At 53.0% G+C, this 17,604-nt stretch overlaps 1 protein-coding gene across 3 annotated transcripts in view; it reads left to right on the top strand.

Moving 5' to 3' along the window:
* The window catches only part of Cemip (cell migration inducing hyaluronidase 1), a 135,535-nt gene that overhangs the window by 115,027 nt on the left and 2,904 nt on the right, over nucleotides 1-17,604 (top strand). For 2 of the 3 annotated variants that reach the window (XM_004852889.3, XM_004852888.3), the window contains exons 17-28: nucleotides 378-463; nucleotides 1,197-1,328; nucleotides 2,767-2,802; nucleotides 2,907-3,062; nucleotides 5,535-5,715; nucleotides 6,806-7,021; nucleotides 9,434-9,645; nucleotides 10,357-10,542; nucleotides 12,254-12,458; nucleotides 12,571-12,657; nucleotides 13,238-13,395; nucleotides 16,364-16,464. In XM_004852889.3, coding sequence (XP_004852946.2) covers nucleotides 378-463; nucleotides 1,197-1,328; nucleotides 2,767-2,802; nucleotides 2,907-3,062; nucleotides 5,535-5,715; nucleotides 6,806-7,021; nucleotides 9,434-9,645; nucleotides 10,357-10,542; nucleotides 12,254-12,458; nucleotides 12,571-12,657; nucleotides 13,238-13,395; nucleotides 16,364-16,464 — 1,756 coding nt within the window. The remainder of the gene's footprint in view (nucleotides 1-377; nucleotides 464-1,196; nucleotides 1,329-2,766; nucleotides 2,803-2,906; nucleotides 3,063-5,534; nucleotides 5,716-6,805; nucleotides 7,022-9,433; nucleotides 9,646-10,356; nucleotides 10,543-12,253; nucleotides 12,459-12,570; nucleotides 12,658-13,237; nucleotides 13,396-16,363; nucleotides 16,465-17,604) is intronic. The other variant, XM_021264907.2, reaches the window with a different exon arrangement.

Below are 17,604 nucleotides of genomic sequence, written 5' to 3'. Positions count from 1 at the left end.
TCACCCTAGAATCTCTGTGGACACGTTTCCCGGGGTCCACACGTGTGTCCTTGATTTGGGGCCTGTGATAATAACGGTCCAAAGCAGAGTGGGCTCTGTACATGGACTTGGCTGTGTGGCCTTGGACAGGATAGGCACCCTCTCTAGATCTCAGTTTCCCCATCTACACCTCACACAGACATTACGTTCAATCTCGGTCTGAGCTGAACAGAACAAGGCAGGCTCTTTCCCTCCCTTGCTGCAGACTCTCTGCTCCCATTAATGTGGCCTCATAGCACAGCTGGTTTTCCTGTACACTCAAGAGCTAGGCTGGGTGTGAGGAGGTGCCTGGGGCCTGCAGTGGCAGCTAACGTGTCCCTAATGTCCCCTCTCCCCAGGCTGGCATGATCATAGACAACGGAGTCAAAACCACCAAGGCCTCTGCCAAGGACAAGCGGCCATTCCTCTCCATCATCTCGGCCAGGTAACCTGCTTGGGAAATCACATCCCATGGAGCCTCCCAGCCCAGCCTTTGCCCTTCACCCAGAGAGCACTGAGGTAGTTGCTGGGGTTCTGAGGTGCAGATCTCACCAAGGCAGAGTTTGAACTAGGATTCCAGCTCCAGTAGCCAAAAGGAGACAGAAATTTCTAAGGCTTCTGGGTCCCAGCAAAGTGATACCTGGTAAGTCAGCAGGATGGCCAGAGCTGCTGCAGGGCATTACCAGCATCCTTAAAAAGCCTCATGGCTTGGTCTCCATCAGAAGTGGGTAACACTAGCTACATGCTAATGTCCACGGGACAGTTTGTCTAGACCAGACACCAGGGAGCATCCAAGTCCGGAATTCCATTTTACTGCCAAGTGCCCCAGGAAAGAGAGCTTTCAGGTTGCTGGCTATCCCTGAGGACCTGGTGTCTCCAGACTCCCTTTGCTGCCCCCGCAGATAGCATTGAATATTTGGCTGCGAATGGCTGTCTGAACTTTCCTCTGTGATTTGACTGTACTCAGGGAAGGGTTCCCTGGTGGTACTGATGGACAAAAAGAGTGATGCATTTGCAGCTGCGTGGGGCTGGGTCTGCATCTGTGGTGAGCTCAGGAAGCCCACTCAGAGCCCAGCTGGGGCCGATCAGTTCTGTTCACCAGTGCTACCGCCAGGCTCCTAGTGCCGGAAGGCAACAGCACAGAAGCCCTTCAATGCCCCACACACCCCATGTTCCAGGTACAGCCCACACCAGGACGCCGACCCGCTCAAGCCCCGGGAGCCTGCCATCATCAAGCAGTTCACGGCCTACAAGAACCAGGACCATGGGGCCTGGCTGCGTGGTGGGGATGTGTGGCTGGATAGCTGTCGGTGAGTTGAACAGCATGTGGCGTGGTGAGGCAGAGAAGACAGACAGTGTCATGTGGCCTTGTTTCCTCCTGGCCAGGCAGTGACCAGAAGGGCAGCAGGCAGCAGCCAGAAGCATCTGTAGCAAACCCAAGGACAGCTTGGTGGCTTTGCTGGTGTGATTGGTCTCAAGGGTCACTGGGCTTCTATGTCCCAAGGTCACCCTGCCAGGCAGTAAAGGGAGGGTGAAGTAAGGGTGTTCCTGCACCAGAGCCTGAGCTGCATTTCTTTCTGACATGTTTCTCAGCCTGCCAATTACTGTCTCCACGTTAGAGCTGTCAATGGAGGCTCTGTGTAGTGAATGTCTCAAGGTCATGACCAGGAAGTGGTTGAACTGGGACTTGACACTCTGGTCATGGATTCATCTCACTGAAGGTCCCTGAGCAGAGCCACTGGCCCCACTGCACAGGGACCAGAAGGACAGGTGGCTGGGTGCAGTGTGTCTGCCAGGAGTGTTGTGAAGTTTTCTTCTCGTCTGCCTTTGCATTAAAAATGGGAGATCAGAAACTGCACAGAAGATGAATGTTCATTTTATTGTGACCAATTAAAGGAGAAATAAAGATGCAAAAGAGCAGGAGTGTGTGAGGAGGAAAACAGAGTCATAAAGGGAGAGAGAGAAGGAGGCTCCTGAGAAGAGCAGGGGTCAGAAAAAGGCTGATCCGAGGCCAAATGCCAGACCAGCCTGGGTGAAGTCCTGGGATACAAAAGGACATCTCTGACCGAGCTCCAGAAGGGCCTTCATGTCACACAAGAGAAGAGGCCATTAGTTTAGAGGAGTGGCAGGATGTGTGGCCCAGACAGGCTGGGGGACCAGAGACTGGTTATGTCTGCCTGGACAAAGGACACAAAGCTAGTGCTAACTAGAGGCTCAGCTCTGATTCTGCACTGCCTTTGTCCCTGGGGACCATGCTCCCTGCAGAAGCTACTCGTCCTGGTGCTGCAGAAGGGTGGAGTCGAAGGAAACAGACAACCATAGGGCAACTGAAGGCTCCTGCCATTCCCAGGTGGCATCTGCCTGACTTCTGGGAAGCTTGGAAGTGAGATGTTTGTATTTCTTCTGAAATAGTGGTGAGGATGCAAAGGGAATGAATTGCAGCCACAGAGCCTTTCCCAGGACTGGCCCTGAGTGTGGGAAGTGTGCCCAGTCCCCCACTCCAGCCCTCAGCCCTGGGCCACAGGCCACAGTGGGCTCAGAGGGCCTGTGACACAGGTGCCAGCAAACCCTAGAGCCACTGGGGTCACCGGTGTCCCTGGAACCAGAGACAGAGTGGGAGGGACCCAGATTATGCCGCTACTGTGCAGCATGCTGCAGTCACACCTTTGCAAAGCCTCCCTGAGGGCTGGGAGCACCCCCTCACTGGACAGGACTGATAGCACGCTAACCATCTGCTTCTGTCCCCAGGTTTGCCGACAATGGCATTGGCCTGACCTTGGCCAGGTAAGAGCAGGGTCCTCGTGCACCTCATCTGTCTGTGGGGACTGTGGGCATTTGTCTGGGGAAAGCTGTCCTGGGCTTCAGCTGCCAGCATCTTCTCTCCACAGTGGTGGGACCTTCCCGTACGATGATGGCTCCAAGCAAGAGATCAAGAACAGCTTGTTTGTGGGCGAGAGTGGCAATGTGGGCACAGAAATGATGGACAACAGGATCTGGGGCCCTGGTGGCCTGGACCACAGCGGAAGGACCCTCCCCATTGGCCAGTAGGTTTGCAGCTGGGCCACAGCTGGATGGCAGTGGGTGCTTAGCTTCAGCGAGAGTTGTGGGAGAAGTTAGGTGATGATTTCTGTCTGTGGCTGGGAATGCTTCTGTCCCCACAGCCAGAGGAATCACTGAAATGACTGAGACTGATGGTTGAGGGACAGACTCTGGAAGGGGGAGAATGAAGTGAACAAAACCAGTGTTGAAGATGAGGCGAGAGAGAGTCAAGGCCCTGGTCTGTCAACGGGAATCTAGTGTGCAGATGAGGGACCTCAAGTCCCTGTCCCTTGCTCCCTTCCTAGGATGGCAGCACAAGTGCCACTTACAGGAGAGTAACTGGATGTGCCACACCTGGAGGCTGTGGTGTCTCCTGTAGATGGGGACTGCGCTGTCATCTGGGAGGTGGATCACACTGGGGCAGACACATGCCCAGGTCTGCCAGGTGCAGGAGAGGTCAGAAATGGCTCAGCCAGAGACTTTCCTGGCAGTCAGATGTGCACAACAACTGAGTGGCAGGGCTTCCTTGGGAGTCTCGGGCTGTGGGGAGGAGCTCAGGGGAGGAGCAGGTGGCTAGAGTAGGAGCCAGTGTTCCTAGGACAGCAGAGCATGGGTGGCACCTCCTTCCCTGGGTGCCTCTGCTGAGGTAGGAACTCAAGCCCCAGAGCCAGGCTCTCAACCCACAGCCATCCTGTTCTGAGTGACAGGATCAGCCCTTTTTGCACCCATGGGGTTTCTTCTCTTCCTCCCCAGAAGTGTAACTCCTGTTGCTAGACTCCCAACCTGAGTGCGCTTGTATCTCCAGAAAGATCTTGCAGAGGCAGAATCCTGATCTCCTTTGACCTGAGCTGTGGAGAAGCCATCGCTCTGTGTAACTTACAGGACGTAGAAATCCTTGTGCCATCTTCACTCCTGACTCTGTCTGGTACTTAGGGTTTCTTTGTAGAGGGCTCCCGCCTCCCAGGGCCACATGTTCTGATGACTTTCAGAGGTGAGCATGTGCCCAGGAGCCCGACACTGGCTGGTTCATCCTGCGTAGAACTGAGTTAGGTCTGAAGGTAAATAAGCACAGGACTGAACTATGGTGTTAGCGGAATGGGCTGTCCCAAAAATACTTAGCAGAAAAACACCTAGAGCTGGTTTATAAGAACCAGGATTCCAAATGACACCATTAATCAGTTACAAAAATACAGACGTGCAGGGAATCTTTAGAAGGACTGGTGTGAGGGGACTGGGAAGGAGGGGAGCCTAAAAGGAAGAGTGGGACAGCCAGGGTATGGCTCTTCCCCAGAGACAATCCCTCTTCTGCTTTGTTTTCCTTGATTCCATCCTCTTTTCTTTAAGCTACCTGTGGAAGGGACAGGGCTGCCCCAGCATAGCAACACCAGCAGAAGCATTTGTGCTGGGCCTAGAGATGCCCAAGCTGAGATCTGTGGCTAGGCCCAAGAGGAAGCCCAGCCACTCCCTCATGAATCCCAGTTCCCCAGGCCCTGCTCAGGAATCTGAGGCCTGCTCTGCACAGCCTTCAGGCCAGGGCACGATCTCTGGGTCACCGGCCCACAGCCCTGTCCACCTTCTCCCTCCTGCCTTCCTCACAGGGCCTGCTTTTCCCTTGGGGATGTGCAGAAAGCCACACTGCAGTCACATTTACCACCCTCAATTCTGTGTCTTCCTCTCCATTCCCCAAACCCCACACACTGCCAGCTGAAAGACTCACTCACAAAGGAAAACTCATCTGGGTCTCAATCTGATTTAATTGTTATAGCAACTAAAACTAAGGCAGTAAAGACTAACAGTGCGACCTTCCCAAGGGACATAATATTGGCACTCTCCAGTAGCATTTACAGTATTTACCAATGACTCTTCATATGATGGGGAAATTGGGAGGAGGCATGTTTGACTAGAGGACCTTAAGACTCAAGCTAGCAACTAGATTGCTTTTCATTTGTCTTCCATCCATCCACCCACTCATGCACCTACTCACCCACCCTTGTTCTACCCATCCATCCATCTATCCACCCCATCCATCCATCCACCCACCCCATCCATCCATCCACCCACCTATCATGCACTCATCCATCCATCCATCCACTCACCTATCCATGCACACGCTCAATCACCTGTCCATCCATCCATCCATCCATTTACCTACCCTTCCATCCAGTCATTCATTCATGCAGCAATCATTCACTGATATTTGTTGTTTCTGCACATGCTTTCTCAGTGAATTAATTAATGGTTCATTAATGATTTAAGATGGAAGAGTTGTTGGAGGTAGAGATCAGGAATGGCTTTACCCAGAATGTTTCTCTTGGGGCTGGGGATTTACCTCTGTGGTGCCATGCCTGACTGGCAAGCACAAGGTCCTGAGTTCCATCCCCAGTTCCACCAAAAAAAAGGGTCTCTCTTAACATCCACCTTTAGAAGAGGAAATGACACGGTGTTCAGACTGACATCTGGCTCCCTTTACTCCATAGGAATTTTCCGATCAGAGGAATCCAGTTCTATGATGGCCCCATCAATGTCCAGAACTGCACCTTCCGGAAGTTCGTGGCCCTGGAGGGCCGGCACACCAGTGCCCTGGCCTTCCGCCTAAACAACGCATGGCAGAGCTGCCCACACAACAATGTGACCGGTGTCGTCTTTGAGGACGTCCCGGTGCGTGAGGCGCCAGGGCTCCTGAATAGCAGACTGGGTGGTGACTCACAGGTCCCTCAGGGCTGAAGGTTGGGCTGGTGCCATCCCTGCAGGGAGTAAATGACCTCTTCTAAGTAGTCTGGGCCACGGCCCATTGCTCTGCCTCCTAGCTGGAAAAGTACAGTCCCCCATGGCCACAGGTCAAGGCTGGGTGAGGAGGAGCCTCACGGCAGGCTCTGCCTAGGGCTGTCCTCCAAGGCTTCTCCATGCAGGGTCTCGTGACTGGGCCACCTTCGGAGGCACAGGTCATCCGACACACCAGCAGCTTCCAAGGGAGGTCGCTGCCAGAGATGTCTGGTTAATCTCTCCCTGAGAGTAGAGCATAAACAGGGGCCTCCTGCCATGGGCGGAGCCAGAGAAGAGGAGCTCAGGGCTAGGAGACCCTTAGGGCTGCCTGTGCGCCCAGCAGTATGGACTCTTGGCATAGCTCCTCTGGGCTGTGGGCTCCCAGGCCCTTCCACCTCTGCCTCCTCCTGCTCCTGCTCCTGACTGTTGCCTGGTCACTGCCAGTTGGGGAGAAGATGTGGTATCTGAGTTACTCATGTCTTCCCTTGAGCTGTCATGGCCTAAAGGAGGTCAGCCATGAAAATCTCCAAGGGCTTGTGCTGCAAGACTGCCCTGACACACACACACACACACACACACATACACACACACACTCACACTCACACTCATATGCTCTTGCACACACACCCTGACCACACTTTCCCCTGCCCTCACCTCCATGCCTCCTATCTCATTGCCACCCACACTCCTTGTCAAGACCCCCTGGCCACCCTTGCAGCTGGGCTCCAATGCGCTCCTCGAGATCCCTATAGCACATGCCCTGCAGTGAGCAGAGTCAGAACTGCCCGCCAGGCTGGGAGTTGAACCTTTGACTGTTTTCCTGACCCATCTGCCAGGTCAGCCCGTGGTTTCCTGCAGTGCCCAAAGAGTGCTTTGGTTTGGCTGGCTCCTAATGTCAGTGGAAATCGGAAACTTCTCCCCAGCCCCCTGACAGCTGGGTTCCCTTGGTCTCTGGCCCAGCCTGACTTTCCTGGGCTCTGTTCAGATCACTTCCAGAGTGTTCTTCGGAGAGCCCGGGCCCTGGTTCAACCAGCTGGACATGGACGGGGACAAGACGTCTGTTTTCCATGATGTGGACGGCTCCGTGTCTGAGTACCCCGGCTCCTACCTCACCAAGGAGGACAACTGGCTGGTGCGCCACCCAGACTGCATCGATGTCCCGGACTGGAGGGGGGCCATCTGCAGCGGGCGCTATGCACAGGTGAGGAGCCAGGACACACTCACTCACACATGCGCACTCACCCACACACGCACACTCAGTGAGTGCCTACTGTATCCCAGCTCTGCGTTGGACCACAAAGGGCTATAGAATTCTTTCCTCTTTTTCTTTCTTCTTTTTTCCCCCCTCATCCAGTAAGATTTTCACAAGATCAAATTCAAGGCCAACCTACATAGCAAGACTGTCTTTTTAAAAAGAAGTCCTAAATAAATAAATAAAAATAATAACCCGGGGACCTTGGGAAAATACTTGGAGCCTCTGCTTCCTTATCTATAAAATCAGGATGATGTTGGTGAGATTGTAGAAGCAAAGATGCAAATAAAATGCTTCCTTAGCCCTAAGCTGTCAAAACATAATACAAGCTACACACATGATCCTAAATTTTCTGGTGTTCATGTTAGAAAAGTAAAAAGAAACAGGAAAATCAACTTTAATAATATTTTATATAGTTAAGTATACTCAAAATACTATCACCTCAACATATGATCCATATAAAAATTATTAGTGAGACATTTTACATCTTTTTTTCCAGTTTTAAGTCTTCAAAACCCTCCATGCATCTTATATTTACAGCTCACCCATTTGGGATGTTAATCCATAACAAACTGAAATGCAGTCCTATCCTAACAAGCAAGTGGTGCTTCATGGAAAAAATTCATATTGCTTGTGTCTTGAAATTTAAAATGAGGGTCCTGAGCCACACCGTCCTCTTCTCCCGGGGTCACTGTATGGGACAGTATGGCCTGAACATGCCTGGGGGAGGTGGAGAGGTGAGCAACAGTCGGCATTGTTGTGCTGTGACCCTCGCTGCTGTTGACTAGTGATGAATGAGTAAGGGAGAGAGGCCTGAGAAAAGGGGAAAAGGGGGAAGAGCTTGGGCTGCCATGGTAGAGCGCTTGCCTGGTATGCGTGAGGCCCTGGGTGTTATCCCCAGACCCACAAAAGCAAAAGCACAAGGATTTTTGAGCTAACGGTGACACTGCCTTTGTTATTGTCCTATAGGGCAGGCGTGTTTATCTCTGCTGTGTTCATGAAGAACTAGGTGTTGGAGAAGAGAGATGGGAAAAAGAGTGAGTGCCAGGCAGAGAGGAAGGGCCAAGGGCAAGGAGGACAGGGGAGGAGGGGCTGGCATTGGCAGGGGGTGGGCACAGGGGGAGAGGGAGTTCTTTCAGCAGGAGGTGAGGTCAGGTCCACAGAGTTCACTGGGCCTGGGGAGGGCAGGAGGGAGGCTGCAGAGAGAGAGGTGCTGCAGAGCAGGGGGAGGAGCTGGGGTACTGAGAACCCAGCAGAGACCTGGCTCCTGAGCTGGGGATCTTCTTACCCCACTCAGAAGCCCCCTGGAGGCCCCAGCAGAGGCCTCTGCTGCACATGTGGACAGGGCGGGGCCAAGGTGTGGTGTGAAAGAATGGCTGACTGGAGTGATCTGAGGAGATAAGAAGGGAGGCAGAGCTAAAGGATGGGTGAGAAGCCCTCAGCACCTGATGGATGACTGAGCCCTCTTGTTTGCACACACTAGATGTCCCAGGCAGAGCCCTGAGCTCCTCCCACTTCTGTCTGATACTGCTTGTCTTCTGTAGAAAAGGGCTGTTAGACTTTGCCATAACTGGCTACTATGGTTATTGCTAATCATCTCTTCCCTTCACTTTGCAGCTTATAAAGTGCTTCAATCCACCTTTTACCTTTTGACACCCACAGGGTGGAGTTGGTGTTTGTCTTTCCATCAGATATGTGGTCACACTAGCGTGGGAAAATAGTCCCTCCTTCCAAAGGCACAATGTCCTCACTCGTCAGTGTGCTGGTCTCTCTTACCCACAGCTATAGGGTGTCACCTTAAAAATATGGAATGTGCCATAAAGCAGGACGGTGCTTTAAACTGAGGCTGGCTCTTTGGTCCCTGGGACTCATGGGCAATAGTCTCGTTTTCAGTTTTTTCTCTGAAGAAGACACATGCCCTCATCCAGTGTCCTGCCATCCTTGTGAGCTAGCCACAGGGACCAGACCCTAAGAGCCAGAGGAGAAGGAGGCGGCACACTCCCAGAAGCAGGTGGAACCATGGCCAGCTAACTGTGAGCTGCACTTGCAGCAGAAAAAGGCCTTTCTCCCTTCCACATGTCCTTTCTTTTTCCAAAAGTCATCTTCTGACTATTTGTGCTGGTAGCTCCTCAACACCACTTTTTTGAAAATGCAAAAATAGCATTAGCTGGATTGCACTGTATGGCTTGGGCTGTGTCCACCAACAAAAGAGATGTCCCCTTATTTGGCCTGTCTTCCATTCAAACCTTCTAAAAAGGACTCTGTCTTTGAAAGTGCATCTGCAGCTGGACACTAACCAGATGCCCTTGCACCAATTCCTGGTAACAGCCTCCTGTGTGTTTCCTTTTTGGGCTTTAAAAGATGTACATTCAGGCCTACAAGAGCAGTAACCTGTGGATGAAGATCATTAAGAACGACTTTCCCAACCACCCTCTCCACCTGGAGGGCGCCCTCACCAGGAGCACTCATTACCAGCAGTACCAGCCTGTCGTCACCCTGTACAAGGGCTATACCATCCACTGGGACCAGACGGCCCCTGCCGAACTTGCCATCTGGCTCATCAACTTCAATAAGTGAGTGGGTACGGGCAAGAACCAGCATGGCTGGGCACGGCTGCCTTTCTGAGCTCAGAGAGTGGTGATGAGGCTAGCCCACTCCCTGCAGGAGTGGCCCCCAGGGTTTAGATCATCTAAGAGCTAAGACTCAAAGGACAGAGTCTGACCCCACACTGGACCTGAGTGACCTCCCTTCAGATGGGTTGAGTGTGACAGTCCAGGAGTGTGCAGAAGATGGAATAAGGTGATGAATGTGTGACAGGTGTTTCCCCCAGCATGTGGCATTACCAAGTGCTCAAGAGATGACAACCATTATGGCTACCATTGCCATTTTATAGAGGGAACTGAGGATCCGTGAAGGAGAGTGATGAGGCTGTGGGCATCTGGGTAGAGATTCATATTTATGTCCATATTTATTGCTGACTTGTCACAGTATCCTGTGAAACAGACACTTATTGGATGCAGAAAATAATCCACTGTGCACTTTAGCCCCACCCCCATTGAAAGAAGCCTTTTCCTGCTCCCCAGCACCCCAATGCAGGCCCTGTATCCCAGCTGGCCCATCTGGTCATCCATCTTGCTCCTGGCTCTCTCCTGGAACACTGTGTAACTCTGTCATACCCAGAGCAAGTGTTCTTTCAAAGTTCCCTGTGCAGGAATTCTTGAGTCTCTCTTCCCAAGTATTCCCCAGTCATCCTTGCCTGGAACTGACCCTACTTGTGGTCCTAGGGGTGATTGGATCCGAGTGGGGCTCTGCTACCCACGAGGCACCTCCTTCTCCATCCTCTCGGATGTCCACAATCGCCTGCTCAAGCAGACATCCAAGACGGGCACCTTTGTGAGGACCCTGCAGATGGAGAAGTTGGAGCAGAGTTATCCTGGCAGAAGCCACTACTACTGGGACGAGGACTCAGGGTAAGGAGGCTCCCAATGGCTGCAGGGTGGGCTTGGCTTCACTGTGCCCTGTATCCTTTCTCACAACCCTAAAACAACCACATAAATGTTGCCAAGTAGTGCAGGAAACTCTCCCAGGTGCTTTGATCCTAATGCTGACTGCTCTGTGTACTGGTGACATTTTTAAAGCCATTAAGCCTTGGGGGGAACATAAACACTCTATTAAATATACATATGGACTTTAGGGAATATACTTATTTCAGGAAAAAAAAAGTGAAAGCAGCAAATCAGAATTTTAAAAATATAGCAGGACTGGGGGTGTAGTTCAGAGAGCACTTGCCTAGCATGTGCAAGGCTCTGGATTCTATCCCCAGCACAAGACAAGACAAAACAATAAAAATCCCCATGGTACATTATCCCCCAAAACCTGGTTGTAGAGGTTTCAGTCCATAGTTGGCTGGCTCCAAGGCAGGGAGACCTGGCAGAGGGGCATCAGAGAGAAGGAACAGTCCATGGCAGGGCAGCCAGGAGGCAGCAAAGCACCAAAGCAAGCCTTTTTATCTCATCCAGGCTACAAAAGTTTTGAGTGGAGCCACCCACACCCAGGGTAAGGCTTCCCATTATCCACACCCAGAAATACACTAAACCATTCAGTGGACTAATTTAGTTATCACACCCTTAATCCATATTTGCACATAATCCAACCGGCTCTGAAAACCCCCACCAGTGAGCACACAAGGCTTTGGGGGAACATCTGGATACAAGCCATAATAGCTTTTCACCCTGAGCTGCTGCCCTCTCTGGAGACCTCAAGAGGGGTGGGAACAGAATGGGGGCACCATCACAGTTCAAAGGGCCTTTCCATTTAAGGACCACGAGAGAGGCCTCCTCTTGGCCACTAGGTATTCGATAAGCAGCACTTCTCCAAAACCCTTGTGTGTCCTGGTCTAGTTAGCTAAATCCTGGGCAGGGGCCATGCATCATGGCACAGCCCAGCTCCCAAAGCCAAGTGGGATCCACGAGGCTCAGTTCCCAGAATGGGAGTGTGTGAGACCCTCATACCACATCTGCTACACAGATGGGGGACCCACCTGAGTGCATTCCGAGCTAGAGGACACAACAGTGAGTCCCAAGTGGTATTTTTCTTTTTTCTTTTGGTACCTGGGATTGAACTCGAGATCTTGCACTTTCGAGGCAGGCAGCGGCACCACTGAGCTAAATCCCCAGCCTGCAAGCGGTGTTTTTATAACTTGACTCCCTGTAACACACGGTTGGATTCCTTCACAATAATGATTATTTCAAATAAATTCTAAAATAATTCTTAGAATAAATGATGGCTTGGAGAAAACTAGAGTTAGAAAGACTGAGAGCCTTTGCTCTTCAGGCACAGTGGAGGGATGGGAATTCCAGCATGCCCACTCCCAGCTATGTGGTCACGAGCAAGCCACATCCCTTTTCCCCCTACCACTTCCTGCATCTGGGAAATTGGGATGATATATGGAGCAGGGCTGAGGACTAAGTGGGATAATGTGTCAGCTCTCACCATGCATATGTGGCAGAACAGAGTACAGTTCCCATCATTATCAGCTTTATCTTCAATGTGTGTGGTTTTCATTTCTCCAACTGGATTTGAACCGTGTCCTGGCTGGCATGGGTCCAACCCGGGGAGGAGCACATGGCCAGTGTCTCTTGTAGGGGCTACTCCGTGAACCCAGCACCCCTCCTCCTGCAGGCTCTTGTTCCTGAAGCTCAAAGCCCAGAATGAGAGGGAGAAGTTTGCCTTCTGCTCCATGAAAGGCTGCGAGAGGATAAAGATTAAAGCTATGATTCCAAAGCACGCGGGTGTCAGCGACTGCACGGCCACCACCTACCCCAGGTTCACCGAGCGGGCTGTGGTGGATGTGCCCATGCCCCCCAAGCTCCGAGGGCCACAGCTGGTGAGTGCTGACCACTGTGGTCCAGACTCCAAGAGGACCTCTCTGTACCCCTGCTGAGCCCCACAGCCGTGTCCTGATGCTCATACCTGATGCCCCTCTGTGCATTTTCCAGAAGTCCAAGGACCACTTCCTGGAGGTGAAGATGGAGAGCTCCCGGCAGCACTTCTTCCACCTGCGGAGCGACTTCGCCTACATCCAGGTGAGCAGCAGGCCTTGTGGGTGGAGCAGACAAGTGCTGGGGCAGTGGCTTTCCCAAGGCTGTCGGTGTAGGCATAACGAGTTCCCACAGCTGGGCCTTGAACCAGAGGCGAGTTCCTCTTTCAGTCCTGGGGCCAGGAGGAGGACTCCAAGATCAGGTTACACTCCCAGTGACTGTGGGGACCCCAACACCCCATGACCCACAGGTTCCTCCCTCCACCTCTGCCTCGTCTCCATGCGGCTTCTCCCATGTGTCTGAGTCTCACATCTCCCTCTGCCTTCTTTGTAAGGGCAACTGTCATTGGATTTAGGGCCCACCCTAAAAAATCCTGCACAATTTCACCCTGAGATCTTTACATGAAGTTATGGATGTGCTTCTGACACCATTCTAAAGGAGGTCACTTCCGTAGACTCCAATGGGGGGGTATCTTACGAGGGCTGCTATTCAACCCACTACAGGGGGCTGGAGAGCAGTGAGGAGTTTGTGCTTTGAGCAGCTGCACAGGCAACCTGTGCTCAAGGTGTGCGTGGGAGATACCCAGACAGGAGAACCTCACGTCTGTGCTGTGTGGGCCCTGCAGGTGGATGGGAGGAGGTATTCCAGCTCAGAAGATGGCGTCCAGGTGGTGGTGATTGATGGACGCCAGGGGCACGTGGTGAGCCAGGGCACCTTCAGGAGCTCCATCCTGCAGGGCATCCCCTGGCAGATCTTCAGCTACGTGGCAGCCATCCCTGACAAGTGAGTCCCTGCCTCTGTTAGTGGGTCTGGCCAGGGGCACAGCTAAGCTCCACCCACTGTCTGAGCTGTCACTGTCATTATGCTTCCTAGTCTGGGGAATTCTGGGCATTTTGAGTCTGCCCACAGACATGGACACTGTGTGTCTCATGTTGAAGGAGCGCTGTTGGGAACACAGATCAGGCCAAGGGCTGCCCATGAGTGGAAGGCACCCGGCCCTCTGCCCATCTTACACACTCTCCTCAATGACCTCACCCACTCCCACCCCCTCAGCATGACCCAAAAGCGGCTAGCTCCTGAGCCGCCAGCCTAGGTCTCTTTCCTAAGCCCAGACGCCCCACACAGCAGCTGCCTAGAGATGCTACCTGGACATCCTCTATGGAACCATGTCCTCTTCCTCGCCCCCACCCCATACCAGCCACTCCTGTCCTTTTCCTGTTTGGATTAAGTCGTCATCGTTAATCCAGCAGCCAGACCAAAATCTGGGCTTCACGTGTAACTCTTCTCTTGTTCCCTCACACCCTGACACAATCCCCGTCAGTCCCCCTGTGTGTCCTCTCGACCCTGCTCTGTCCTTTCCAGCCTTCCCTGTTGGTCACCAACACTGAGCAAAGTTTCCCAGTGTCCCCCTCTTCCAATCTGCCCATCTTCCATATTGGCTGCCAGTCTGAGAGTCTCAAATGCTGGCCTCACCTGCATCCCCTTTTAGCTCCCCACCACCTTCAGAGTCTGACACCCCTATGGCCTCCCTGGTGAGGGCTCTTCTGTTTTCACCAGAAGTTCTCCATAAAGCAGTGCTCCCAGCAGGAGTGGGCACACATCTGCCTCCCCATCCATGTGATGCCTGGATGCCAGTGCCATGTCTCACTCCCCTTGGCATTTCCAGCCCAGCCCCTAGCTGGTTAGATGGGTGTAGAGGTCACGCAGGAGCCACTGCCTAGTGGGACATCTGTGTGCATAATGTGGCCCCTGGCACATAGTAGGTGCTTGGTAAGAGTTCAGGAGAGAAAACACACACATCCTCGATGTGCTGTCTGTGTGGACCCAGGCAAGCGGGCCACTGGGAGACTGGAGAGTGGTTTTGCCTGCTGCACTTAGCTCCTCACTGATGCCACCCTGCTGCTTTAGGGTTAGATTTTCCCTGTGCAGACTGACATAGAAGGATGAGTTTTACCACCTGGGGAAAACACATTTATCGCCTAGAGAAAAATCATTGGCAGTTTTCATACCCGTTTTGGTCAGAGGACTTCTTCCTAAAATGAAACAAGATGCAGAAGCAGGAATGGGAGCACAGGGACACTGGAGCCAGGTGTGGCAGCCGTGTTCCCCCCTAGGGAAGGCCCCAGCTCGCAGAAGCCCTTCCTGGGCAAGCACTGGGTGCCCAGACAGAAACCAGGTCCCACTGACCCCTCTCTGACCTCCTGGGAAGCCACAGGGCAGGAGCAAGACAGGCCCTTCCCTCCCAGGGCTGCCAGCCCAGCCTTCCCACTCACCACAGGCCCAGGGAAGGGAGAGGGCAGCTACTCAGGGACGTCTGGCATGGGCTGGTGTGGGGCTCCGAGGCCTTGCCGATGGCACCGGGCAGAGAGGCTCCGGACGGGACAGGCAGAGTGATTCTGGGTGACATGGGGGGCGGAAGGAGCCCTCCTCCCTGTCTGTCCAGAGAGTAGGGCCTTCCTCTGAGTGCCCCAGCAGGGAGGCAGAGCCTCAGGGGGTGTCCTGGAACAGGCCCTCACCCATGGCCTAGGGCACATCTGTGAGGAGCCTTCCTCCTTCACAGGCCCCCGGCTCCCATCCCTGGGCTCCCTCGCAGCCCCCAGCCCCCACTGTCCTCCCCACACGAGGGCTCCTGCCTTCCAGCAGCCCTTCTGCTGCTCCCAGTGGGACACAGATGGGGGTGGCATGGGGTTCCAGTGATTGTCCAGTCGCTCCATGTCTGGACTGTGGTCTGTGGTTACAGACTTCCTCTGGGATGAGAGCTGGAAGCCCCAGTGAGCTTCAGCCTGGCTTGGTTTCTGTCTCAGAGGGAGGTGCTCACTTCCCGGTCTGGAGCAGCATGAGACTGTTTTCCCAGCACTCGGGACTCATACAGCCCAGCACAGGAAGCAGAGACATGGGCTCCCAAGCTGGGCCCTTCAGGCTGGGCACGACCTCTCCCCTCCCAAGCACAGCTCCCCTCTAGCCAGGGCCCTTGGGTTGTCAGAACTGTTTGTTCAGGCTCCCCATTTACAGCCCAATGTGTAACGACACAGTGCTTTTCCTTTTCCTGGGAAGATGTCAAACCAGGTCACGCTCTTTCTGCAGTGCAGAGGAGGTGGTCTGGGCAGCACAAAGCCCACGACCAGCAGACACTCCAAAAAGAACATAGGCTCAGGGAGTCAGCTAACGCAGGGAGATCTGCATCAAACACAGAGCCTGGTTTGGAAGGTGGGCAGTGGGCAAGCTGTTCAGTTCCAGGTGATAGCAGGGCTCCAGTGCCATTGGAAGCCCTGGGTGGTTTTATAGTCTGAGAGAAGACTCCTTTTTCCTTGCTTTTCCTCCCTCTTGTCCCCTTTCTATCTCCTGCCACCTGTTCGGGCTTTCTCCACCTCCCCAGCTCTGCTGACTCTGTCTAAACAGCGCTGACAACATCACATGAAGAAATGCATGACTCGTGCTGGTGCTGGTATGCTGCCAGAGTGCTGTGCTCTCTGTGCATGCTCTGTCCTGCTTGGGGACAGACATGTGAAAGCGGTGACCACGTACAGGCTTGAGAAGGCCAGGGCCTCGACGATGGCCAGATGTGTTGGAGGGTGCTCAGGATGTTCGTCACCATGTGGAAAGAGCCTGTCAGCTCAACTGCAGGAGAAGCTGCCCTTTCCCAAGTCCCTCACCAAGCCCTAGCACTCCTGTGTATGAGCCACCATCCTGCCATGTACCTGGCCTCTATTTCTCCCCATCAGAGTCATCTGATTGGTCCCTTCTCTCTCAGCTCCATAGTTGTCATGGTGTCGAAGGGAAGATATGTCACCAGAGGCCCATGGACCAGAGTGCTGGAGAAGCTGGGGGCAGACAAGGGTCTCAGGCTGAAAGGTAAGAAGTGTGATGGGTTTGATGACTGCAGACCAGCGCAGATACTCATCCTCTGGCATGGGGACTGCAGTGACCCCTCACTTAGTCTAGAACAGTCTTTGTCACTAAACATGGATGTGGTTCAGAATTTTGGACACACCTGGTGAGCTACAGGGGTGGGCAAGATGCCACCTATTTTCCATCTGTATACTACAGCAAGTGTACTTTAACTTGTGACCAGACACTGAAAACAAAATTGCTAGTCGTTCACTCATTTGCTCAAAAAGTGTCCGTTTATTCAACAAGAGTGTCATCAGGAAAGCAGCTTTGTCTGACCCTCCCTACCCCGTTCCCATATGCGGACTGGCTGGGGGCCCTATGTCTTCCTCAACATCTCAGCTGTTGGACATCAGTGTCCAACATTTGTTTAGTTGACTGCAGTTTGCAAAGCTCTTATCTTCTGACATAGGCAGAGAGGGAGAAAGTTAAAGCCCAGAAAATCCACATGGCTTATGCAGGTAGCTGTCTGTGGTGAAGCCCAGCCCAGACTCCTTGGCTGTGCGGGATAAGGCAGCCTAGCCAGAGAGGTCAGGTGGTGCTCATTAGTAACCCATCCAGCAGGTGCAATTATTTCCAGTTAAAATGAAAACACAGAATTACAGTTAAGCCCCTTGGTAAACACCAAGATTTGGATTGTAACCTTCCTAATCCAAAGCCAGGGTTCTGAGCTCTGTACCCTGAGTATGAAAGACATGGGAATACAAAGCCCATCACGTGGTGCTTATGCCAGACAGTAAGCAGGAGTCAGGACAACGACAGTCCTTCAGAGCAGGCACAGAAAGCTCAAGGAGAAGGGAAGCATCCTTTCCAATCCAGTCTTGGAATCATTCTCAGGCTTCTGTCCTTTAAATGGTGACCCCATTGCCAAAAGCTTATGTGCATAAGGTCACCTAAATCTAGTGGCACTTTGCCAGTGGTGACAAATGTGTGTCACCTGCCAGGCTGGGCCACTCCTGAGTGTAGATTTGGATCCCTGACCCTTCAGACAGTCAGGCTCTGGAATGCAAAGTAGGGAGTGCTGTGAGGGGTCAGGGTCTGGAGTCCTAGGCTGGGCTGCACCAGGTACTCCTGCCCTGAGGAGGTCACAGATAGACAGAGCTC

This window comes from Heterocephalus glaber, unplaced genomic scaffold (assembly GCF_053883595.1).
Source record: "Heterocephalus glaber isolate CG9 unplaced genomic scaffold, H.glaber_assembly_v1.0 deba00001531, whole genome shotgun sequence".
In the NCBI taxonomy this organism is placed as follows: Eukaryota; Metazoa; Chordata; class Mammalia; order Rodentia; family Bathyergidae; genus Heterocephalus; species Heterocephalus glaber.
This window is presented reverse-complemented; position numbering and strand designations above follow the sequence as displayed.